A 26,672-nucleotide genomic window follows, 5' to 3' on the forward strand; every position below is an offset into this window, starting at 1 on the left:
GTTCGGACTCTTGTCGAAATCTGCCAGCAACCCGCTAAGGGCAGGATGGCAAAAAAAATATATATTTAAATATTTTTATCCGTGAAAAAAAATATTTTTTCATTTTTATTCGTGTAAGTACGAAAATAAAACACTTCGTTTTTGTATCAGACACAATCTGACAACAGCGCTCTATTAGGTGGGGCCCTATATTTGCAGACGTGCGACGCGGTCATCTCGCCGTCCTTGCACACGCGGAAGGTGGAGAAGCAGTCCACGTCAATCTCCTTGCAGACGCTCTTCAGCTCCTCTTTAGGAACTTGATGGCCAGGAACTCGTTCTCCGTCAGCTGCGTCACCTTGGGAGGTCACCATCTTGCAACCACCGCACCGCGGCGCCGAGAACTGCACGGTGGTCGGCTGCTTCTCGCCGATGGCGCCTCTGAAGTCCTCAGGTGTCTTGACCTCGATCGGCATGGTCGGCTCCGCCACCTTGAAGCTGAAGTAGCCCTGCGGCGGCAGCCCACGCGATGAGGCCAGTATTCAGGTAGTTACTGTGTTATACGGTGCTCCAGACGATCCGTTTCAGCGGGGTTTGATGTATAAAAATGGTAAAACAAATTCATAAAAATGAAAATGAAAATATTTTTTGATATTTTTATTTCGAAAAAATCCTTCCATATTTTGTTTGCCATCCCTGCTAAGGGTTATTCGCAACGTGTTGGGCTTCTTGAAGCGGCTGTTGCAAGAAGCATCCTCCGAGCAGAGCTCTAAAAACCGGTCACCCTCTTCGCCAAAGTCGGTGTCCCACGTAAATACATAGTACATCGTCTGGTCGATTACATGTATTACATGCAATACATGTACGAGTGATGATACTTTTCACACTGCCGTATGAGAGTGTACATGTACCCTATAACTTATGCATGGTAACTGCATGTTTTCGACCGTCCATGTTGCTCGAAATACATAATATTTAAATTGGTTGGCCAGGAGTGGAAAAGCAACGTTACCGTACATAACTTAGTGCGGGGGTTGCCTTCCCTATCTGAGAGGATACCAGATGTCTTTAAAACTGTAGTACCGGAAACTAGTACTCACATTTCGCGTGAATAGACACGCTCATCAGGTGGAGGCGTGTCTGCGCAAGCGAGCGACCTGCAACCGGATATTGTTTCTAGACACCGCGCCTGGCCGAGTCGAGGACGTCGACACGATGGAGGCGGGGGCGAAGTCCGGGAACGACAGCCAACGCGTGAGTGTCCGCCCCATTGCGTACAGCGATAAACATGTCCATTCTTTGAAAATGGCCTTCCTTGGAATGGCCCTCGTTAGACATCCCCGCCCATGCAGTACAGCTTGCGATCGCAACTAGGATGGGACTGGGGATGGGACTGCAGCCTCACTGCGGTGTGGTGTTCCTCCTCTGTATAATTGCTCGACATTGGAATGGCTTGATGCCTTTTGCTAAAAAGCCGTCAAGATTCACCGCATAACGTAAATTCGCTGCGCAGCGGTTGACAACAGCCCTCATTCATGCTCGAGACGTTCGATTGTGCGTACTTGCTAACCACGCTGATGAGGCCCCAGGTGACATTTCAGTAGAGGGTACTCCCCTCTACTAGAATGCTTTCCATGTTCGGCATATTCTGGTCAAAGACTGGGTCTTTTACTGGGACCGGGTATAAACGCAGCGGGATACCCGGTAGATGGTGAAATACCCCTAACTGCGCGAATAAGTGGTGGTTCTCTGAGGAGACACATCTTTCTCGAGACAGCAAGCACATCGTGATTAAATCGATCTCCCAGCAAATCACAGTTTTTTCAGCGTGTAGCTGTGTGTTCTGCCGATTTACGTAGACTTTTCCATGCCCACATACAAGACAAAGTCAAAATACCAGTGTAAGTGTGTCCAGTGCTGCCTGCACACTGACGAACCCCAGTTAATGATCTCGACCGGTACGCTGGTGACTGGACAGATGCCGAGATGTGTCCTCGCATGCTAGCGGGTTCATATTCGCACCAATTCAAACCATGTCTGTGCATTACCACACCGAGCAAGCAGTATGCCCCCTCATACTTCGCTCAGAACCCGCGCCTCTACGTGTTGATCTCGCTCCCGATCGAACCAGTGCATGCTCGAGTCGATACACTTGGATAAGATCGAAGGGTAGCGAGCGTAAGAGCGTTACAGTTGGCATGGGAGTGCTCAAGTGCAGGAGTTCGTGAAAAGCGTGATATTCAAATAGTTACATTGCCTCTCTTGAGCGATTGATTTGCACACGAAAAACCATAGATTATCCCGAATTACCCAGTCTTTTGTAGGTTAATAGGTCCCTCGTGCGATTTGACATGGTCTCGGGAGGATCTATACTTTATCGCCAAAGATGCGATATTTGCCGAGGTGCCGGCCAACTCCCTAGATGACCTACTGAAATGTTGGTGGGCGGTAGAGACAAGCAGGGATCATCCCTATGTAAGTGAGCAACTTGATGTTGAGGCTTCCTCCAGAACAACCGGCGCAAATCTCCGCTGTTATCTCGTCGTGAATTGAGGCCATTACTTTAATCGAAATCGCAACTGTGAGTAAGTTACAGTATGTATTATCGTAATATCCTTAGTATAATAGCGTACAACGCACTTTTGTTTATCAAAGATTCGCAATCCAACTTGGGACTATTCAACCTCACGACGTCCCATCTTGGTGCCATTCCCAGTTCAGGCAGCAGAGTCTGCTGCAGACCCTCACTTTGCAATTCGCTCTTCGGCGGTCAAGACCACGACATTTCCAGCCTGTGCCTAAGATCAAGCATGCGTCTGAGCTACTTACTCCTTGCGGCTGCATTGACTCTCACCGCGAGTTACGACCCCGTATCGGCGGCAGTGAGCACCACAGACTCGGTGGAGTCAATCGAATCTGTCCAAATCGAACGCAGTGGCAAGAGATTCCTGCGCGCTACCAAGACGAACCAACAGGTCGACGATGACACTGAAGACTTGAAATCGGCAGAAGAAGAGAGGATCAAGCCGATTGGCTTGACGATCAAAATTCCAGAATGGAAGCTTCCGCCGGGCTTCTACACGCATCCGCTTCTCCGCCCTCTCGACGACGTTCTGGCCTCCGTCAAGTCGCCTACTGTCCTCAACAAGATGGGGCAGAATATCCAGGCGAAGATGGATGAGAACTCCATCGCCAAAAGCTTTGTCAACCAGTTCATCGACGAACAGTGGTCCACGCAACTACTCAAGGAAAACCTCGGTATCAAAAAGTTAACCTCCCGCAGCTCGGAACAGTACCAGGCGTTGGCGTTGTTGCTCCAAGTCCGTTCCTACAACAATGTCCTCGCCAAGACTGGGTGGAAGACCAATCCTCTCGTTTGGAGACGCTCGGTGAAGACTGCCGTCGGCAGCCTTAATAAAGAAGGCAAACTCAAATTCGGCGAGGCACTCCGGACGAAGCTTGAGAACAACCCGATCGCTAAGGCCTTCGCTGAGCAGAACAAGAACCAAGAGTGGACTATGCCGCTGCTCGTCAAGAAGCTGGGTATCACGACCGAAACTCCAAGGTATGCGGACGAGTATGCAGCCTTGTGGTTGCTGCGTGATGTGCAATCGTGGAACAAGGTCGGCTCATTTAAAATTTGACGGCATTATTTTTCCATTTGAACACTTGACCCTTTTAAGGATATGCTTGCCTTGCACAAGCACCAGCTAGCCAAAATGTTGAACCCCTTTGAGTCAGGATGTGGTACAGTCTTTTGCCTGAATAAAGAACAGGTAGAAGCTGATAACCTTCTGTTTCTGATGTTACTGAAGTTGTAGCCACTTGCACTGCTACAAGAAGGATTGAACTTGGGACTCCGCCGTATCTACAACGATTCCGCCAATCACAGACCGCAAACCGAGGACATTGACGAAAAGCTGGTATCGATGCATTGCACGCGTAAATGACCTTGGAAGGCGCCAAGATTGATTCACTTCCACACATTCTCTCTCCAGCAACCATGCCTGTGATACCCACACGAAAACGGGCGTTCAAGAAGCGTGTTAGATTATCGAAGCAGCAAGACCTGGCTGTCTGCAAGCGGCACCGCACGATGCCAAACGAGACTTACAAGTCAATTGCCGCTTGGGCCGAGGCCCAGTTCGGTCTAATTGACACGCCATCGAAGCAGATGATTTGCCTGTATAGTCCGGTGACCTTGGGTTTTGAATATATATCAGGTGTTCTTTATTCAGGCAAAAGACTGTAATGCACCGCGCATTTCGTATGATACGTCAAAACCCATAATTCGCTATCGAGCTCACTTGAGCACCATGATTAACAAGCTTTATTAGAACGCTTTCCATGTTCGGCATATTCTGGTCAAAGACTGGGTCTTTTACTGGGACCGGGTATAAACCCAGCGGGATACCGGTACCTGCGCGAATAAGTGGTGGTTCTCTGAGGAGATACATCTTTCTCGAGACAGCAAGCATATCGTGATTAAATCGATCTCCCAGCAAATCACGGCTTTTTCAGCGTGTAGCTGTGTGTTCTGCCGATTTACGTAGACTTTTCCATGCCCACATACAAGACAAAGTCAAAATACCAGTGTAAGTGTGTCCAGTGCTGCCTGCACACTGACGAACCCCAGTTAATGATCTCGACCGGTACGCTGGTGACTGGACAGATGCCGAGATGTGTCCTCGCATGCTAGCGGGTTCATATTCGCACCAATTCAAACCATGTCTGTGCATTACCACACCGAGCAAGCAGTATGCCCCCTCATACTTCGCTCAGAACCCGTGCCTCTACGTGTTGATCTCGCTCCCGATCGAACCAGTGCATGCTCGAGTCGATACACTTGGATAAGATCGAAGGGTAGCGAGCGTAAGAGCGTTACAGTTGGCATGGGAGTGCTCAAGTGCAGGAGTTCGTGAAAAGCGTGATATTCAAATAGTTACATTGCCTCTCTTGAGCGATTGATTTGCACACGAAAAACCATAGATTATCCCGAATTACCCAGTCTTTTGTAGGTTAATAGGTCCCTCGTGCGATTTGACATGGTCTCGGGAGGATCTATACTTTATCACCAAAGATGCGATATTTGCCGAGGTGCCGGCCAACTCCCTAGATGACGAGGAATTACCTTATCTAAGTGAAAGAGCACTTAGATGTGCTAACACATGGTGAGAAGTTGCAGCATCTAAGTGGACTGGTCTTTAAGTCTGGTTCTGTAGTAAGAAGTTAAGTTCGCTACGAAATTAGAAATAACGCATATCTCGGGTAGCGCAAATTAGAAATGGCTGCGTGCTTCTAAGTTGAGTCCGTTTAGCCTTCACCGTCTCACTCGGGGAGGAGGTCTATATAAAGAGATAAGCACAGCGTTTTTGGTTCATTTTTCACTCTTCATTTTGCTCAGGATGAGCTCCACGCCGGGTGATACTTGTCAATTTTAGGGCATTAATTTTTAAAACTGTACGTTTACGCACTGGTTGTGGTGAATTTGAAGTGAATTAGTAGTGATTCTGACACCTTTCGGACACCCCATTGCAGTTGGGAATCGAAAAGTCTGACGGAAATTGGACACAATTGCATGAACACTCTCGGTAACACGTATGGGTACAAAACTGAATGGTAGCATACCAGTGGTAAGAGTGGGAGCACCAATTTATTAATCGCCGATTAAGAAAGGTCTACGAGGCCCGCAAAGTTACCCTTGGCGAGCTCTTTGGCAGACGCCAGGGCTGCGGCGGGATCTTCCCAAGCCGCTTTGGCTGCATCATCAACAGCGAGCCTGCTCATTTGTCACCACTACCAGCACCTCTATCGCCGATCAACCGAGTTTAATCTTAATAGTGGTGGGATCAGGACAGTTTTGCGCCGCCTGGGGTTCCCTGAACCTGTTGAAGGCGACGTTCAACTCCCAGTTAGCACCATTAGATTGAGCCTACTCTCTTGAAAATTGCGATCTCAACTGCTGTATCCCTCTGTAAAGTGATATAAGTTGTACCATTTCCATATCAATACAATATAAATTGCGGCAATTTTTATTATTGTGTAGCTTGAAATTGCAGTTTTTATTACTGGCAGCCGGTGGATCCAATTCAATATCATACTGTATTGGCGGACCTCTGGCTGAGGCGACTCGCTACCTTCCGCGCCTCCTGCTGCACCTTTTTCGACTTCTTGTCGCATTTGTTTTTCTTTTGAAGGTGACGGCGCAAGTTGGCAGGTCGTGCGAATACTTTCGCACACTTCCAGCACGTGCGCGGCTTGCGCTGGCGTGGTCGACCGGGCTGCGTGCGGAGTTCCGTGGGCATTGTTGGTGCTTCCCAAGTGAGGTGCAAACCTAAAATAGCTAGTGTGCGAACCTAGTCAAACACTACTAAGTGAATGGCGGGCAGACGCCATGTGTTAGCACATCTAAGTGCTCTTTCACTTAGATACTAGGTAATTCCTCCTAGATGACCTACTGAAATGTTGGTGGGCGGTAGAGACAAGCAGGGATCATCCCTATGTAGGTTGGGATCATCCCTGTGTAGGTGAGCAACTTGATGTTGAGGCTTCCTCCAGAACAACCGGCGCAAATCTCCGCTGTAATCTCGTCGTGAATTGAGGCCATTACTTTTAATCGAAATCGCAACTGTGAGTAAGTTACAGTATGTATTATCGTAATATCCTTAGTATAATAGCGTACAACGCACTTTTGTTTATCAAAGATTCGCAATCCAACTTGGGACTATTCAACCTCACGACGTCCCATCTTGGTGCCATTCCCAGTTCAGGCAGCAGAGTCTGCTGCAGACCCTCACTTTGCAATTCGCTCTTCGGCGGTCAAGACCACGACATTTCCAGCCTGTGCCTAAGATCAAGCATGCGTCTGAGCTACTTACTCCTTGCGGCTGCATTGACTCTCACCGCGAGTTACGACCCCGTATCGGCGGCAGTGAGCACCACAGACTCGGTGGAGTCAATCGAATCTGTCCAAATCGAACGCAGTGGCAAGAGATTCCTGCGCGCTACCAAGACGAACCAACAGGTCGACGATGACACTGAAGACTTGAAATCGGCAGAAGAAGAGAGGATCAAGCCGATTGGCTTGACGATCAAAATTCCAGAATGGAAGCTTCCGCCGGGCTTCTACACGCATCCGCTTCTCCGCCCTCTCGACGACGTTCTGGCCTCCGTCAAGTCGCCTACTGTCCTCAACAAGATGGGGCAGAATATCCAGGCGAAGATGGATGAGAACTCCATCGCCAAAAGCTTTGTCAACCAGTTCATCGACGAACAGTGGTCCACGCAACTACTCAAGGAAAACCTCGGTATCAAAAAGTTAACCTCCCGCAGCTCGGAACAGTACCAGGCGTTGGCGTTGTTGCTCCAAGTCCGTTCCTACAACAATGTCCTCGCCAAGACTGGGTGGAAGACCAATCCTCTCGTTTGGAGACGCTCGGTGAAGACTGCCGTCGGCAGCCTTAATAAAGAAGGCAAACTCAAATTCGGCGAGGCACTCCGGACGAAGCTTGAGAACAACCCGATCGCTAAGGCCTTCGCTGAGCAGAACAAGAACCAAGAGTGGACTATGCCGCTGCTCGTCAAGAAGCTGGGTATCACGACCGAAACTCCAAGGTATGCGGACGAGTATGCAGCCTTGTGGTTGCTGCGTGATGTGCAATCGTGGAACAAGGTCGGCTCATTTAAAATTTGACGGCATTATTTTTCCATTTGAACACTTGACCCTTTTAAGGATATGCTTGCCTTGCACAAGCACCAGCTAGCCAAAATGTTGAACCCCTTTGAGTCAGGATGTGGTACAGTCTTTTGCCTGAATAAAGAACAGGTAGAAGCTGATAACCTTCTGTTTCTGATGTTACTGAAGTTGTAGCCACTTGCACTGCTACAAGAAGGATTGAACTTGGGACTCCGCCGTATCTACAACGATTCCGCCAATCACAGACCGCAAACCGAGGACATTGACGAAAAGCTGGTATCCATGCATTGCACGCTTAAATGACCTTGGAAGGCGCCAAGATTGATTCACTTCCACACATTCTCTCTCCAGCAACCATGCCTCTGATACCCACACGAAAACGGGCGTTCAAGAAGCGTGTTAGATTATCGAAGCAGCAAGACCTGGCTGTCTGCAAGCGGCACCGCACGATGCCAAACGAGACTTACAAGTCAATTGCCGCTTGGGCCGAGGCCCAGTTCGGTCTAATTGACACGCCATCGAAGCAGATGATTTGCCTGTATAGTCCGATGACCTTGGGTTTTGAATATATATCAGGTGTTCTTTATTCAGGCAAAAGACTGTAATGCACCGCGCATTTCGTATGATACGTCAAAACCCATAATTCGCTATCGAGCTCACTTGAGCACCATGATTAACAAGCTTTATTAGAACGCTTTCCATGTTCGGCATATTCTGGTCAAAGACTGGGTCTTTTACTGGGACCGGGTATAAACCCAGCGGGATACCGGTACCTGCGCGAATAAGTGGTGGTTCTCTGAGGAGATACATCTTTCTCGAGACAGCAAGCATATCGTGATTAAATCGATCTCCCAGCAAATCACGGCTTTTTCAGCGTGTAGCTGTGTGTTCTGCCGATTTACGTAGACTTTTCCATGCCCACATACAAGACAAAGTCAAAATACCAGTGTAAGTGTGTCCAGTGCTGCCTGCACACTGACGAACCCCAGTTAATGATCTCGACCGGTACGCTGGTGACTGGACAGATGCCGAGATGTGTCCTCGCATGCTAGCGGGTTCATATTCGCACCAATTCAAACCATGTCTGTGCATTACCACACCGAGCAAGCAGTATGCCCCCTCATACTTCGCTCAGAACCCGTGCCTCTACGTGTTGATCTCGCTCCCGATCGAACCAGTGCATGCTCGAGTCGATACACTTGGATAAGATCGAAGGGTAGCGAGCGTAAGAGCGTTACAGTTGGCATGGGAGTGCTCAAGTGCAGGAGTTCGTGAAAAGCGTGATATTCAAATAGTTACATTGCCTCTCTTGAGCGATTGATTTGCACACGAAAAACCATAGATTATCCCGAATTACCCAGTCTTTTGTAGGTTAATAGGTCCCTCGTGCGATTTGACATGGTCTCGGGAGGATCTATACTTTATCACCAAAGATGCGATATTTGCCGAGGTGCCGGCCAACTCCCTAGATGACGAGGAATTACCTTATCTAAGTGAAAGAGCACTTAGATGTGCTAACACATGGTGAGAAGTTGCAGCATCTAAGTGGACTGGTCTTTAAGTCTGGTTCTGTAGTAAGAAGTTAAGTTCGCTACGAAATTAGAAATAACGCATATCTCGGGTAGCGCAAATTAGAAATGGCTGCGTGCTTCTAAGTTGAGTCCGTTTAGCCTTCACCGTCTCACTCGGGGAGGAGGTCTATATAAAGAGATAAGCACAGCGTTTTTGGTTCATTTTTCACTCTTCATTTTGCTCAGGATGAGCTCCACGCCGGGTGATACTTGTCAATTTTAGGGCATTAATTTTTAAAACTGTACGTTTACGCACTGGTTGTGGTGAATTTGAAGTGAATTAGTAGTGATTCTGACACCTTTCGGACACCCCATTGCAGTTGGGAATCGAAAAGTCTGACGGAAATTGGACACAATTGCATGAACACTCTCGGTAACACGTATGGGTACAAAACTGAATGGTAGCATACCAGTGGTAAGAGTGGGAGCACCAATTTATTAATCGCCGATTAAGAAAGGTCTACGAGGCCCGCAAAGTTACCCTTGGCGAGCTCTTTGGCAGACGCCAGGGCTGCGGCGGGATCTTCCCAAGCCGCTTTGGCTGCATCATCAACAGCGAGCCTGCTCATTTGTCACCACTACCAGCACCTCTATCGCCGATCAACCGAGTTTAATCTTAATAGTGGTGGGATCAGGACAGTTTTGCGCCGCCTGGGGTTCCCTGAACCTGTTGAAGGCGACGTTCAACTCCCAGTTAGCACCATTAGATTGAGCCTACTCTCTTGAAAATTGCGATCTCAACTGCTGTATCCCTCTGTAAAGTGATATAAGTTGTACCATTTCCATATCAATACAATATAAATTGCGGCAATTTTTATTATTGTGTAGCTTGAAATTGCAGTTTTTATTACTGGCAGCCGGTGGATCCAATTCAATATCATACTGTATTGGCGGACCTCTGGCTGAGGCGACTCGCTACCTTCCGCGCCTCCTGCTGCACCTTTTTCGACTTCTTGTCGCATTTGTTTTTCTTTTGAAGGTGACGGCGCAAGTTGGCAGGTCGTGCGAATACTTTCGCACACTTCCAGCACGTGCGCGGCTTGCGCTGGCGTGGTCGACCGGGCTGCGTGCGGAGTTCCGTGGGCATTGTTGGTGCTTCCCAAGTGAGGTGCAAACCTAAAATAGCTAGTGTGCGAACCTAGTCAAACACTACTAAGTGAATGGCGGGCAGACGCCATGTGTTAGCACATCTAAGTGCTCTTTCACTTAGATACTAGGTAATTCCTCCTAGATGACCTACTGAAATGTTGGTGGGCGGTAGAGACAAGCAGGGATCATCCCTATGTAGGTTGGGATCATCCCTGTGTAGGTGAGCAACTTGATGTTGAGGCTTCCTCCAGAACAACCGGCGCAAATCTCCGCTGTAATCTCGTCGTGAATTGAGGCCATTACTTTTAATCGAAATCGCAACTGTGAGTAAGTTACAGTATGTATTATCGTAATATCCTTAGTATAATAGCGTACAACGCACTTTTGTTTATCAAAGATTCGCAATCCAACTTGGGACTATTCAACCTCACGACGTCCCATCTTGGAGCCATTCCCAGTTCAGGCAGCAGAGTCTGCTGCAGACCCTCACTTTGCAATTCGCTCTTCGGCGGTCAAGACCACGACATTTCCAGCCTGTGCCTAAGATCAAGCATGCGTCTGAGCTACTTACTCCTTGCGGCTGCATTGACTCTCACCGCGAGTTACGACCCCGTATCGGCGGCAGTGAGCACCACAGACTCGGTGGAGTCAATCGAATCTGTCCAAATCGAACGCAGTGGCAAGAGATTCCTGCGCGCTACCAAGACGAACCAACAGGTCGACGATGACACTGAAGACTTGAAATCGGCAGAAGAAGAGAGGATCAAGCCGATTGGCTTGACGATCAAAATTCCAGAATGGAAGCTTCCGCCGGGCTTCTACACGCATCCGCTTCTCCGCCCTCTCGACGACGTTCTGGCCTCCGTCAAGTCGCCTACTGTCCTCAACAAGATGGGGCAGAATATCCAGGCGAAGATGGATGAGAACTCCATCGCCAAAAGCTTTGTCAACCAGTTCATCGACGAACAGTGGTCCACGCAACTACTCAAGGAAAACCTCGGTATCAAAAAGTTAACCTCCCGCAGCTCGGAACAGTACCAGGCGTTGGCGTTGTTGCTCCAAGTCCGTTCCTACAACAATGTCCTCGCCAAGACTGGGTGGAAGACCAATCCTCTCGTTTGGAGACGCTCGGTGAAGACTGCCGTCGGCAGCCTTAATAAAGAAGGCAAACTCAAATTCGGCGAGGCACTCCGGACGAAGCTTGAGAGCAACCCGATCGCTAAGGCCTTCGCTGAGCAGAACAAGAACCAAGAGTGGACTATGCCGCTGCTCGTCAAGAAGCTGGGTATCACGACCGAAACTCCAAGGTATGCGGACGAGTATGCAGCCTTGTGGTTGCTGCGTGATGTGCAATCGTGGAACAAGGTCGGCTCATTTAAAATTTGACGGCATTATTTTTCCATTTGAACACTTGACCCTTTTAAGGATATGCTTGCCTTGCACAAGCACCAGCTAGCCAAAGTGTTGAACCCCTTTGCGTCAGGATGTGGTAATGCTCCGCGCATTTCGTATGATGCGTCAAAACCCATAATTCGCTATCGAGCTCACGTGAGCACCATGATTAACAAGCTTTATTGGTGACGATTAGCTACAGTACGTCTTCATGTTTCCTGTATACGTTTCTTGTCGGAGAGGCATCTCTTCCAGCAAGGTTGTGTCACTCATATGCAGCTATCGACTCAACTACAGGCTCCAGTCGTCATGTCAAGATAGATGTATGGCGCCCACAATGAACGCGGGGCGAGTATCACAGTTTCACGAGTTCATCGTTCTGCATTGCGCCGTCTCAACAGGTTGGTTTGCCTTCACAACATAAAGCGAGCGACCCTTGCTGTCACAAGGCTGCTACTTCGATTCATCAGTATTTGTAGTAGATGATTTGCAGAAAATTGTTTATAATACTGGTTATTCTAGCATCAACCCTGTGACATATCTCTTCGCACCCATCGTCACCTGCGCCTGTCTTCAATGGCGCAAGGATGACTTAGGTGCAAATCAGAAGTCTAGTGAAACTCGGAGGGTACGTAGGTACACAGGCTCCCAAGGGCGGCCTCCTTCAGAGCACTACGTGTTAGGTTGCTAAGCCAGGATCAATCTCAGTTCGCATTTTACCTCTTAATACACAAGCGGGATTGGCACTTTGAAATATTTCAAATCAGCATCATCGACCTGGAACACCCGTCGGCCGCCAACCCTCAACAATGAGCCGCCCCGCGCTCAAGGATGACAAGGAACGCTACCTCACGTATTCGATCACCGTACGTGCAGCGAACAAGGAACAAGGGATCGAAGAAGAAGTGGTGACGAAGAAAATGCCGAAGTTCCTCGACGGAGGACCGATGAACTTCTTGGAATGGGTGTATCATTTCAACCAACTCGCCCCGCTCAAGTCCTGGAATGTCGAGGACAAGTTTCTAAACATTACCATCTTGCTGGAAGGCGACCTGCATGAGGCCTTCGTGGACGCCTCTCTCACAGATGACGACACTCGCATGGACGAAGAATTCACACGCGCGCTCCGCAAGGCGTCGATAGTGGTCCTGACCGCGGACTACAGCGAGAAAATACAAGAAGAACTCTGGGAGGTCAGGAAGGCTCGCAGCGAGTCGCTCACGGAATACAGCAAGCGTTTCGGGCATTAGTGCGTATGGAGAACACACTGGCCCGTCTCAACGAGAATCCGCCGATATGCGAGGACGCGCTGTGTCGACTTTGCAAGCGCGGACTACCCTACGAGTGGCAGAACAAGTATGACGCCAGCGGCCAAGTCTACTCCACTTTAGCTGCCCTTGTGACCTTTTTCGAGCGGATTGAACAGGGAGAGCAGCGCCTTCATCGTCAAGACAAGATGAACAACAACCACGAAAGCTCGCGAGGTCAGGGACATCGCAGTAGCAACAATTATCGCAATCGTGATGGCAACAACACAGCAGCCGTGGGCGTCAGCCGCCCAGCAGAGGTGCTCATGCTGGCCGACGCAACAACAACGCCAATAGCAACCACACTACCAGCAGCAAGTACTGCACCTTTCACCAAACGACCACTCACAACACAGCAGACTGTCGCACCCTTCGCCACAACAATCATCAAGAAGAACACCAGCAAGCTGATCAGAGACGTGGGTCTCGCACAGGCCAACCGCGCCAACAACGACAGCAAACGCGAGTAGAGCACCAACAGCAGGGAGCTGGGAGCTCTAGCGACAAAGAATACATGTTCGTCGGGCTCAACGCGCCACCGACCGCTACAACGCCACCAATTAGAGTCATGATCAAGTTGAAATCGGGCAAAGAGCGCTACCAAGCCCTCCTGGATAGTGGCTGTTCGCGCAGCGTGATCAGCAGTGCGTTCATGCAGCAATTGCAGCAGCAGGGAGCCCAGCTCAAAGGCTCCGCAGTTTCCTTCAAGTTCGTCAAGGGAAACACCAAAAGTGAAGGCTCAATGATGGTGCGTTTTCGGATTCCCAAGCTGAAGCGAGACTCGATTATCATTCATGAATTTGAAGTCTTGTCTTCGCTTCCGGATGATATGACCATCGGCCGTGATTTAATGAGTGCTCTCGGACTTGCCATCGATTTCAAGAACGGTCGTGTCACTTGGGATGGAAGCGAGTTGACTGTTCGCACCACAGAGAGCGGTTCTACAGCGCAGGAAAGAGCTGAAGACGAGGTCACACTCGATGTCAGTGACGAACTGTATGCCGGAGATGATTGTGCTGTAACCCCTGAAGACTTATTGCCGGAGCACCTGGAAGCTGCTCTGCAGCATTGCTACTTGAAGCTCCTACAAGAATACGTGGATCTGTATACTGGGCGTCTTGGCAGAATCCGCCTGGATGACTACATACTTCCGCTGCGTGTCGACTACACGCCATCGCATGCAAAGCCTTACAGTGTCCCACGCAGTCAAGAAGATGCAGTGTAACGGTTACACGTACAAGTGGCTGCAAGCCACTTGTGAATTTAACAGATAGGATATATGTTAAAAGTTTTAGATACTTCCTCACCTTGGTGTAAGACACACCAATGGATACATTGAAGTGGGCCACCACAATGAGTGGTCCACACCTACCCAAAGATCCTATTGGTAGAAAGCAGCATCTTTCTACCAATCAGAGACATGCATATTAGCGGGGCTCTGACAGCCAGCCGCTGTCAACCCCTTTTATAGATGATAAACAGTTTTAGCAGATTTAGGAGGAAGATCAATTTACAAACAATACAGTTCTCATTTTACCTTGAACTAGCTACTTGGAGTCTTATCTAAGTTAAATTATATTTGTGTATTCAAATATAATTAACCTAAGTAATTACTAAGTACTTACGCTTCCTCATACATGTAGCGCGACGTGTAAGCTAAAGTAGTGAGTCAAGTTAGACCCATTGCACCTGGTAGCACTTTGTAGTCCGTCCAACGACCGACTGCTTGACGTTCGTACGCGGTGTACGAACGCGGATTCGAGAACCACATGAGCACGGAGGTTCCCATGGAGAGCTCCAACACGCCTACAACGCATGTTGCACGCGCTGACTGCCCCCACCTGTCTGACCCAGAGTGGGAAGCCCTCCAACGACTGTCAACAGTCATTGGAGAAGCGGCGATAGCTACGATGCTGCGTACGCTATCGCCGACGGAGCAACATGGTGTTGCTCTGTGGATTCATCATGAAGGAGCAGCGTGATGCTGCTTCCTCAGTAACGGCGTCGTCAGGGACGACACCGCGTGCTCAATCATTAAAATTGAGCGTAAGCAATTACGTGGGAAGAGAGGGCGAGCCTCTCCTCCGATGACTTGTCGAGCTCGACACGGCCATAGCGGCTCGACGCATCGTCGACCCGCTGTCGAAGGTCGCGTTCGCCATGTCCTGCCTTGGCGGACGCGCAAGGAGTTGGGCGTATGGACGCCGACTCTCCGATCCTATGTGCTTCAGCACGTACGAAGTGTTCAAAGAGGAGCTCAAACAAGCGTTTGAGCCCCCGCAAAACGAGTTCCGGTCGAGGGCGGAGTTCCTCGACCTTCAGCAGGGTAAGCATGACGTCCATGCTTACGCGCAGCGCGCACGATACTTGGTCTCAAATATCGTGACCAATCCAATTGACGAGGCGACTAAGGTCGTCACGTTCATGAAGGGACTTAGAGATGGGCCTGTGAAGACCTATCTCTTCCGAGAGTACCCGAGTACTCTCGAAGCGGCAATCACCCTTGCCATGCAAGAAGAGTTTAGCCTGCGGCAGGCTAAACTCCATGCAAATGTACCGAGGCCGCAACCGCGCCCGGTAGCGAGGACGGGAGGTCCAGAACCAATGGACCTCTCGAATGTAACAACTGCTGGTTACCAGCAGCAGGGAGGTAACGTGCGATGCTTCCGTTGCGGAAGGATCGGTCACTTTGCACGGGAGTGCACAGCTCCCATGCCCCCTGGAGGTGGCCGTCGTGGCGATGTTAGGCATCGCCGCGGACCAACAAAAAACGCGAACATCCACTAGGCGCGGGGCGCCCTACTGGTAATGCAGTCGCGCGTGCCGACATCGGGCACGCGACACTGAGGACTGCAGCCCCCAGTGAGACCAGCTCTCACTGCAAGAAACAAGATGACAGGCCGAACCTAGTCATCTTGAAGGTTTACTCGAAGAGAGCGAGTGACTCTCTTCGAGCCTTGGTAGATTCAGGCGCGTGGAACAACTTTGTTCGACTACGAAGCCTGCCGAGACTTGACTTCGAGGAGGTAGATGTACCTCAAAGTCTTCTGGAGGTACGACTGGCAACAGGTGCCATCGAATGGCGTCGAGGTGACGAAGGCGTGCAAATTCCGGGAGTTGACGCTGCAAACAGTGCGGACGGTTGCAAACGTACCGCACTGACGCAATTTGCATACTGTCGAGCAGCCGGGCTGCACGACGAAGCGCCATGCGATCAAGCCGGTCTTGATACCGCGCGCCCGCGGACAGGGTCCGCCGGCGAACAACTGTCCACGACCGGGCCTGGACCAGAAGAACAACTGTGCGGAGCCGGGCTCCGCACAACAAGAAGACGGCGCAAGCGGAGAACGCTGCTCAAGTCTCGGTCCGGGACCGAGACGCATCAAGAGCAGTCTGCTGGGCAGACTGAGGCGGTGACGCCGGATGTCGAGACGCTAAGCGTCTTGACGCGCACCAATACTGGATTCCAGTATCGTGAGATGGAACTCGCTAATCCTCCGACGACGGCGTCGGAGTTGACTTCGCTTCCAGCCATGAGCTGGAAGCGCTTCACACGCGACTTGCACGATGGACGCATCGAGCAGGTCTGCGTTCTTTCGAACAGCGAAAAAACGGGGAGCGAGAGCGAAGGGCTGAGGCAGCTCTTCATGGGAAGTACCACTGAGAGTGAAGACACTCTCAGTGCGAAGACGAAGCGAGAGCGCTTCGAGGAACAAGGTTGGGACTCGTTAAAGTCGAGTCCCTATTACGAATTGTTGAGGGAGTACAAAGACGTACTCCCGGAAGAAATTCCTGCGGAGCTTCCGCAGGATAAGGGCATACAGCACGAGATTGATCTCGTGCCGGGCACGAAGTACTGTGTCACGCGGCAGTGGCCACAGCCGCGAGAGCAAGTGAAAGCAATCGACGAGTTCTTTGAAAGTCATCGCAAAGCAGGACAAGTGCGGGAATCAAAGTCCCCGCACAGTACTCCGACGTTCTGTGTCAAAAAGCCACAGGGCGGATGGCGCATCGTTCATGCGTATAACAAGCTGAACGATGCGACGGTACCGGCGCAGACGCCGATACCGCGAAAAGATGTTATCATCGATTCGATGGCCGGGAGCACCGTTTACAGTGCTCTCGACTTGCGAGATGGATTCTATCAAATCCTAATGCGTGAGAGCGATACCCCTCTTACGACAGTGAGCACGCCAAGCGGCATGCTCTGGGAATGGCTAGTGATGCCGCAGGGGCTTAAGAACGCCCTTGTGACCTTCAACAGGTGCGTGGCGCAATTGTTGCGCTCGGTGCGCGACTTCGAACCGAGCTACTTCGATGATGTGTTCAACCGCAGCCAGGCTGTGGACGGGAAGACCGACATTGAGATGCATCGGGTGCATCTCCGAAAGCTACTTGAGCTCATGCGAAAGGATAAGCTCTACGCGAACCTGAAGAAGTGTATCTTCGGGGTGAGCGAGATACCCGTCCTCGGGTATCTCGTAGGGAAAAACGGTGTTCGCCCTGGCCCGGAAAAGGACATCTCGGACGTGAGAAGACATACGCCCTTCTCACGCGCGACTTCTACTGGCACCACCAGTATAAGTGGGTGCGCAAGTACATCCGTGCTTGCGAGGTATGCCAACGCGTAATGCCTGCGCCGTTCGCGCAGGCTTCGTTACAATCACTACCGACTCCGTCGGAGTGTTGGACGTCCATGTCTTTGGACTTCATCTTTGGTCTTCCCCCGGACAGCGGAGGGAATACCGGTGTTGTGGTCTTCGTCGACAGCTTCAGCAAGATGTACCATCTTGCTGCGGTGCCGGCAGAAGTGACCGCGAAGCAGACGGCCCGTCTGTTCGTCGACGTGGTGTTCAAACACCATGGCATGCCGACCGACATCGTGTCGGACAGAGACCCGCGCTTCACAGCGCACCTGTGGCAAGAAGTGTTTACACTTCTTGGGAGCCAGCTTTCAATGTCGACTGCGGATCATCCACAGACGGACGGTCAAACCGAGCGCGTGAATCGCGTGCTTGTCGATATGTTGAAGAGCTACGCTCACTCGTTCCAATACTGGAGCGAGTGCTTATCGATGGCAGAGTTTGCCATCAATAACTCAGTGCATGCCTCGACCGGGCATACACTGTTCTACATGAATGCTATGCGGCATCCACGTCTACCGAGCTTACACGGAGTGATGGCTCCCACTTTAAGTGGGGGGGGATCTACGACTGCAATACAGTAGCCGCAGAAAACCGCTGACACTTGCATAGTGTCAGCTGCAACAACGAACGAAACGCATGAATCTGCGCAGGGCGCAGACTCCTCCAACAACAAGGACAACGACCACGGGTCGGCGCAGGGCGCAGACACCGCGAAGAACCACGCAGAGGCCGGGCCTCTAGCGGAGAGCGAGCTGAATGACTTCAGCTCGGATGCAACCAACTTCCTTACCAAAAGACAAGCCGTGATTCGGTTTGTCCAAGATGCAATAGCAGCTTCTGTTGACCAACAGAAGCTGAACGCAGACAATGTGGGCAGAGGCAACACAAATGAATTTAAAGTTAGTTCATTGGTTTTGTTAGCTACTCAAAACCTGCCTAAACATGCTGTTTCGGATTTCGGAGCAAGTAAGCTTGCTCCGCGCTTCATCGGGCCGTTCACTGTGTTGGCACGGCACGGCAACGCATACACGCTAGACATACCGTCTAGCATGCGGCTCCACCCGACATTTTATGTCGGGCGGTTAAAGCCATACCTGCAGCACGAGCCATCTAGCTCGGCTGACCCGAAGCCTCGGCAGGAGCCGAGGCAGAAGCGGAGGACTTGGCCTCGGCGACGAGCAACCTCTCCTCCAGCGCGCGGACGCGCTGGAGTAACTCCTTCATCTGGGTCCCCAACTCGACCTGGATATTCGAGGCGGTCTGCGAGACCGCCGCGACTTGGGCCTTCTGGTTCGCCAGCTCCTGTTTCAGGGCGGCGAACTCAGCGCCCTGCAGACGCTCCACGGCGGTCACCCGGTCGTGGAGAGGCGCATACTGATCAGTCCGGGGCTGATCATACCCGGGGCGTGTTCCCACCCCCGTCACCGCCGATCCGTGACGCCCGCCGCTCAACCCGCTGTAATGTTGAGCGGATTGTTGACCATAGTATCCCGAAAACGAACCCTCAAGGGGCTCGTTTTCGTATTCGTTGGAGAGGATTTCCTCCCCATCAAGATACATGGGAGCCGCGGAACGTCTTGCTGGAGGACGTTCCGGAAATGGTGAGGGCGTACGAGGAGCAGTACGCGCTGGCGCAGCGGAAGTAGTACGAGCGCTGCGATCATCGCTAGCGCCCAAACCCTCACGTGCTAAGAACTTTGGACGGAGCTCTTTGAGACTCTCGGGCACACGGAACGACGTGTACCCGTTTAAGTCGCGGTCGCTCAAGCGGACCGCGCCTGGGAAGCACTTCGTGCACTGAAAGCCCTCGGGCACAGCGCACGGCACATTTGCCTCCTCCGCAGCAACGTGGAGTTGCTCCAACTTTCCACGTTTCTAGTACGTCTCGAAGCGATCACGCGCTTGCTTAATCCGATCACGGTAAGCACTCGGTTTCTTGTTGAAGTTTTCAACAAAGGCGTTCCAACTTTGACAAAGTGCCTGCCACTCGGGCACTTTGCTGCGAGAAGATGTCTTCTTGCTTTGAAACCATCGGAGCTCATGAAAGAGTCCGATGCAGTAATCGCGCCTTTGATGCGTTTCCGCATCAATGTGCAGCTCGGCGGCCACAGCGTCATCTTTGATGGCGCTGCATACATACGGCGGCACCTCATTCGGAGGAACCGAGTTCCCATACCGGTCCGTGATCTCGGACGCGGACGGCATCCACGGATCGCGCGCTGCAGGCGCAGCGCGCGGAGTACTGAGAGCCCCAGCGGAAGCGAGTGGGGTATCGCTCTCAATTCGCGAACGCTTCGAGCTCGAAGCGTCCGATTCGTCCCCTTCACGCGGGCGAATATTCTTGGCATGAGGGTCGAGTGATTCGCTCGACACTGAGTCTTTGCGCTTAGAGGGCAAGTCCTCCTCGCCCTCCATATCTTCATCGTCGTCGTCGAAGTCGACGACGTCGCCTTCTGGCGTTCGAAGTAGTCGTCGATGGAGAGATGACTCCCCACCGGCTTTGAAGTCTTCTTCTGAGGCGCGCTCATCGTTGAATGAGCGCGGATTTCTCCTCCAAACGCGGAGAATTGACGAATGGTCAATTCCAAAGATTGACGTGCTGAGACCCCGCGCGTCTAACCTTAAGGGGGGATGGTGTAACGGGGTTACACGTACAAGTGGCTGCAAGCCACTTGTGAATTTAACAGATAGGATATATGTTAAAAGTTTTAGATACTTCCTCACCTTGGTGTAAGACACACCAATGGATACATTGAAGTGGGCCACCACAATGAGTGGTCCACACCTACCCAAAGATCCTATTGGTAGAAAGCAGCATCTTTCTACCAATCAGAGACATGCATATTAGCGGGGCTCTGACAGCCAGCCGCTGTCAACCCCTTTTATAGATGATAAACAGTTTTAGCAGATTTAGGAGGAAGATCAATTTACAAACAATACAGTTCTCATTTTACCTTGAACTAGCTGCTTGGAGTCTTATCTAAGTTAAATTATATTTGTGTATTCAAATATAGTTAACCTAAGTAATTACTAAGTACTTACCGTATATGAGATCTCCTACTTCAGACCCCAGAATATTGAAGTTGTACTGTTGTAAATGGTACACGAGATGTACAAGTACCGACGAATTTATGTACCATGAATGTCAAGCAAAACGATGTTGAAAGTAGAGTGCAGATTCCTACCGGTATGCATATACATGTATTAAGCCTCGTTGTCTACATTGTCTTCCTCCAGCACCAGCGTATCGATGTCTCGATTCGGGTCTACGAAGTGGCGAATCACGGGAACCTCATCTAGCAGCCGATCGAGCAGGGGCCAATCTGGCTCGGCGTCGAACGCATTCTGGTTGGTAAGATGAGCACTTCTAACCTGTTTAGGAATGATCATTGCCTTCTCAAAGCCGCTCATAACAATCTGGGCAGACAGCGAGTCCCACGCTGATTTAGTCCAACTGATTAACCGCTGCCGCGAGGGTGGCTTCAGCTTGAACGGGATGGTTGCAGTTGAACTTCGAAGCTGCTGTAGCATATTTTCAACCCAATTTTTTCGCATAGCATCTTTTAGGGGCTTATTCCAGGAGATATCCGCTGGCTCGCACGCGAATGTGTAGCCAGCAGGAATGGGCATCAGCTCTACATTTATCAGCCGGGCAAAGATTTTCACGTCCGCGCGCCAGTGGCCGAAAAAATCATCAAGCAGCAGCAGTATTGGTACATGCATGTTGGCTCTCGGCAGGAAATGATAAATCAAAAACTGAATAGTGAGCTCGCTGTTCCACCAGCCAGCGCGGTTACCAAAAATTAGCACTCCATTCTGCTCTCCTCGAAGCTGTCTCCACAGCGTCACGCCAAACCCGTGCTGGAAAGCCGTATTTTCCCAGGCACGCTGTGTGTCAACTGATTGTTTGGATTTAAAAACCAAAAAGGGGTCGTACTTCTGGCCATGGCTATCTCCAAGTAGCATTAATGTCACTCGATCTTTATCTTTTCCTGCACTTTTCATCCAAACAGTCTTTGCCCCACTCTGAGCCACAGTTTGTGCTGGTAAATATTCATAATTGATGGCTAAAATATAAATGTGAGATTAGTTTGGGATTAAGGGTGCAATAAATAGAGATTAGTTTGGGATCAAGGGTGCAATAAATAATAGTCATCTTACCGGTTTGGTCAGCATTATATGCTTTATCGACTCCGAGCTCTGCCATTTTCTTTTGCACGTCGAGACCAAAGTTTTTGGCAACTTCGGCTGCGTCTTCAGGCGATTTTGGCTTTGGCGTGTGCGTCTACGGATGCTCAGCGTGTTGCGCCGAAGAAATGAGTGCAGCCAAGTTTGAGAGGCAGAAAATTTCCCAGCTGGGAGACCTGCGCTATCGTAGCAGTCTTTAACCTGCATTTTTACCATCGAGCCCGTGACAGGAACACCTTCTTTCCGCAAAGAGTTGATCCACAGGACAATTTGTTGTTCCAGCCCACGAGACAGAGTTGTCGATGCGCCAAGCTTGCGGTTGTTGCAGTGGGATCCGCACCCTGTCTCACACTTCTCCACAATAAGCTCGCGCTGGTCTAACCAGTTGTAAATTTGCCGTTTCTTAGGTGGAACTTGAGCGGGTGCAAGAGAGGGATAGAAGTTCTTCACAGTCACGTGCATTTTATCTTTGGAGACTACAGCGTCGTAATATTCAATGACGTCGCGCTTGTGGTGGTAAGTTATTGCCACCCGCTTGAACTGCTTGGGTAGCTTCCCAGTTCCGGTTGTCCTGGTCCGCCCTTGTTGCTGCCCCGGAGTGCGGACCATGGCGCTTTTCTTGGAATGAAGGGGCACTGTTTGTGCGCGAAGGGGCAATGTTTGTACGCTCTGCACCGTTTTTAGATTCTGAATTAGGAGATCTCTACTGTCGACGTGGAAGCTGTCATGTATTTGATTGGCTATCGACCGGTAGGAATTAGGAGATCTCTCTGAAGTAGGAGATCTCATATACGGTACGCTTCCTCATACACGTAGCGCGACGTGTAAGCTAAAGTAGTGAGTCAAGTTAGGCCCATTACATGCAGCGCGCCGAGAAATGCAAAGACTCCTGGAACTTGACGTCGTCGAGCAGATTTACGGCTCGGAAGCGGCAGCTCCAGCCTTTTTCTTGGTCAAGCCTAATGGATCGCTTCGACTCCCGGTCGATTTTCGTCAGCTCAACCGGTACTTGCGCCGCTCGCCTTACTACGTGCCGAAAATCCGTGAAATCCTGCTCCGACTCGGCAAAGTCAAGTGTATGACAACTCTTGATGCTAACATGGGCTACTTTGCGCGACGTATCGCCCTCCAAAGCCGTGCTGCAACAGCGTTTTGCCTTCCGATCGGCAAATTTCAGTTTAAGCGCCTGCGCATGGGGATTTCGACAGCCCCGGATGAGTACCAGTCGTGTATGGAAAGGATTCTTGGTGATCTCGACTTCGTCATTGTGTACTCGGATGATATTTTAGTGTTTTCGCAGAATCCTGTGGAGCATATGGAGCACCTTCGGATCGTATTCGACCGACTGCGTCAGTATGATGTGACACTTAATGGCAAGAAGTGCCACATTCTGCGCGATCAAGTAGACTATCTCGGTTTCACGCTTACTCCGGAAGGAATCCAGCCGCAGAAAAAGAAGGTTGAAGCGATACAGCAGATCGCGGAACCTCGCAACAAGCGAGAACTGCGCCGATTTTTGGGGATGATATCTTATTATCGCGACATGGTGCCGAACAAGTCGACTTTGACAGCTCGACTTAATCGTCTGACATCGAAGAATTGTCCGTTTGCATGGAATTGCAATACATTGCTGGATCCCAGAATGTAGGCGCTGATGCTTTCTCGGGCTGCGCTACGATTTCGTGAAGCAAGCAAGTGAAGAAGAACTCTGTGCAGTCGAAGAAGAAGAAGTCGCCATCGATGGTCCTGTCGTCAAGAAGCACCAACTGGAAGATGATACCTGCAAAACTATCATTCAGCATTTTGAGAACAAGCAGGCTGACCCAGACTACGCGCTTCGTCCTGCACTTGGAGTCGTCTTGTTGCATCATCACAAGAGAATCGTGGTGCCAGAATCGCTACGACAAGAGTTGGTGGAAATGTATCACTCCTACTTGCTCCACCCCGGTGCTGACGAGCAGAACTACACAATGTCCACCTTTTGGTGGCCCGGCATGGAGAAGGACGTGACAGACTTCGTCAAGGTGTGCCGTGACTGCAAACGTGCAAAATTACATGGTGGTAAGCAGAAGTACGGCCATCTTCCACCGACACCCGTCTCAAACACTGATCGACCTTTTGACGTGGTTCACGTTGATCTGCTCGGGCCGATAGTCGGCGATTTTTACTGCCTGACAGCGATTGAGCAACAATTTCGCTGGTTGGAGGTGATCGTGCAGCGCGGCAAAGGATCCGCAGCCACCGCAATTAGCTTCGAGCGGGTCTGGCTGTGTCGTTATCCTCGACCAAAGCAAGTCGTTCACGATCGTGGTCCGTATTTCACGGGCGACGAATTCCAAGCGCTTCCGAAGTCAATGGCGATCAAAGACAAACCGATCACAGCAAAAAATCCGCTGTCTAACGCTATCTGCGAGCGAGTGCACCTGGAATTGATGAATATTCTCCGCGTTCGCCCAGATCTGCAAGATCAGCTCGAAACCGCACTCGACTACGCCGCCTATGCTATACGAGCAAGTTACCACACTGTCTTGCGAGCGTCTCCAGCTCAACTGCTGTTCGGCGAGGACATGCTGACCCGCCAAGTGCACTTCGCGAATTGGAACTATTTGTCGAAGCAAAGATTCATAGCGATTCTACAGGACAACGAACGAGAAAATCTAAAACGCATGCAGCATTTCTACCGTGTCGGCGACAACGTGATGCTGCGAGTTCCTGCTCGAGAACGCAAGAAGACCGATCCAGTCTCAAAGGGACCCTTTGTCGTCAAGGCCGTTCATGATAACGATACAGTCATGCTTGACACCGGAGCCACAGAGTACCTGACGAATATCCGCAGAATCTTCCCCTGCTGAAGTCGGCTCCATCATTATCCTGGCATACGGGGAGAATGACATCTCTCTTCGCACCCATCGTCACCTGCGCCTGTCTTCAATGGCGCAAGGATGACTTAGGTGCAAATCAGAAGTCTAGTGAAACTCGGAGGGTACGTAGGTACACAGGCTCCCAAGGGCGGCCTCCTTCAGAGCACTACGTGTTAGGTTGCTAAGCCAGGATCAATCTCAGTTCGCATTTTACCTCTTAATACACAAGCGGGCTTGGCACCTGAACCAGTTGATGGGCTCAACAAAGAAGCCTTTGTTTGGTCTGCTTGGTTTTAGGTCCTGCTAAAAAATGGTCATTAAAGAGTTACATATTTATCCATCGCTCTCTTTCCGTGCGCCGAGTTGAAAAACGGCTCAGAGCTACAGTTGAGCAAATAGTTTCACACACTGGTTTCTACGCTGCAAGAAGTCGAATCGTTCGATATTGGAAGCATGTCGAAGCAACTTTTCGGTCCCAGGACTCCTTTATCCAAACGCTACTCATTCTCTTGGGGGTTCATGTACAATTTGTTCTGTCAACACCTACTGCAGCACCAGAATTTTAACTAACGGCGGCTACACTCTTTGCCCCATTCAAGTATCACCATCACGCGTACGTGTATGGCAATAACTCGTTGGAGTTTCTCGCAGATTATGAATTTGGGCGCAATGGGACCTTTGAAGTCTCACTGGATTTCAATCTAACGCTCAACAGCAGCGATGATGGTGTCGACGGTCGTGTAATGTTTTATTTGCTCGTATGCGATGACCCCGCCACGGAAGCGATCGTTGCGATCACAGCGCTGTACACAGCACCAATAGTTTACACTACTGGAAAGCCTGCCAAGACGGTCATCATTGAGGTCACATGGAATGGTACGCATCCCGACATGCACGGCGCCACCGCTAACCGTACACTTGACTACTATTGCAAGTCATTCCCATTTGAAAATCAAATACTATCTATCAGGTAATATGGATGGTCTCCGGTTTGGTCGACAACATTACAAATCAGACCGGGTTTTCGAAGGCTGGCACCTCCAGCAGCTTAACGAAACTGAACTTCTACATCGACGCATGCGAGCGACTAGGCGCAAACCAGAGTATTCTCCGATCGTGTCTTGAATATCCCCCACCGGCGGCAGATGAGATGTTTCTTGCTACTGGAAAGAAAGCCCCTTGCTTCTACTGCCCAGAGAATTATCCGAAGCGGTCTGAAGCTGAGAACGAGCGGTGGTCGAGAGAATGCGTGATGTCCCCCCGAATGCAAGGCAAGATCAAGGGTGCTGTGTCAATGAACCTGTGCAATGCCAGTGGCAAATGTTTCCGACAACCAAATAGCGACCGGTCTTCGTTTTATTTCGCGAACATCATAATGTGGAGTGTACTTGTTTTTGCCTGGATGGGACACATGGCTTGTGCTCCACCATATACAGTGCAAGATCTACACCGCAAGATGACACTAGTTCCGGTAGTGCAGGTGATCTACTCATCGGTTGCCTATGTTGCAAACCAAATCGCCGGGGTGTATGTTAATTGGCAACGCAGTATACTTCCTACAGTCGCAATGGCAGTTCAAGTTCTAGCTCTAGTGATTACATTGGAGACTCTGTTGTATTTGGCCAAAGGTTGAAATATCACGCGTCGGAGGCTTAGCTTTCGCGAGTCCAGCTGGATCCGAGCCGTAGTGGTTACTATGGTGGTAATTTTTATCGCAGTGAAAGAGTTGCAGGTGGAAAACATCGCTCTTGGCATTGCCGTGGGTTTGTTGTGGATCGGGATTAATATCATTACCTACTACTGGACGGCTAAAATTTTCTCAATGTGCCGAGAGTACAAGAGGTATGCACGACAGCACCAATTGGATAGGGTGCCATTCATATGTAAAAGGGGCCTCTACCGAGAATTTCGATGGCTTTTGAGGGCGTATATGGGATCCGGTT

General features: G+C 50.4%; 4 protein-coding genes across 4 annotated transcripts; 3 read left to right on the forward strand and 1 right to left on the reverse strand.

Moving 5' to 3' along the window:
- Positions 1-12,536: 12,536 nt before the first annotated feature.
- On the forward strand, positions 12,537-12,977 carry IUM83_15773 (Retrotransposable element; the record flags this gene model as incomplete). The annotated part of the gene is made up of 1 exon (XM_067940613.1): positions 12,537-12,977. One exon carries the CDS (start codon positions 12,537-12,539, stop codon positions 12,975-12,977), a length of 441 nt encoding a protein of 146 aa, XP_067782110.1.
- Positions 12,978-13,548: 571 nt separating this feature from the next.
- Positions 13,549-14,259, forward strand: IUM83_15774 (Pol Polyprotein; the record flags this gene model as incomplete). Its single annotated transcript, XM_067940614.1, has 1 exon — positions 13,549-14,259. One exon carries the CDS (start codon positions 13,549-13,551, stop codon positions 14,257-14,259), a length of 711 nt encoding a protein of 236 aa, XP_067782108.1.
- Positions 14,260-15,254: 995 nt separating this feature from the next.
- Positions 15,255-17,665, forward strand: IUM83_15775 (reverse transcriptase; the record flags this gene model as incomplete). Its single annotated transcript, XM_067940615.1, has 2 exons — positions 15,255-15,684; positions 16,221-17,665. 2 exons carry the CDS (start codon positions 15,255-15,257, stop codon positions 17,663-17,665), a joined length of 1,875 nt encoding a protein of 624 aa, XP_067782109.1.
- Positions 17,666-18,790: 1,125 nt separating this feature from the next.
- Positions 18,791-19,240, reverse strand: IUM83_15776 (uncharacterized protein; the record flags this gene model as incomplete). Its single annotated transcript, XM_067940616.1, has 1 exon — positions 18,791-19,240. One exon carries the CDS (start codon positions 19,238-19,240, stop codon positions 18,791-18,793), a length of 450 nt encoding a protein of 149 aa, XP_067782118.1.
- Positions 19,241-26,672: the final 7,432 nt, after the last annotated feature.

Source organism: Phytophthora cinnamomi, assembly GCF_018691715.1.
Source record: "Phytophthora cinnamomi strain GKB4 chromosome Unknown Contig111, whole genome shotgun sequence".
Classification (NCBI taxonomy): Eukaryota; Oomycota; class Peronosporomycetes; order Peronosporales; family Peronosporaceae; genus Phytophthora; species Phytophthora cinnamomi.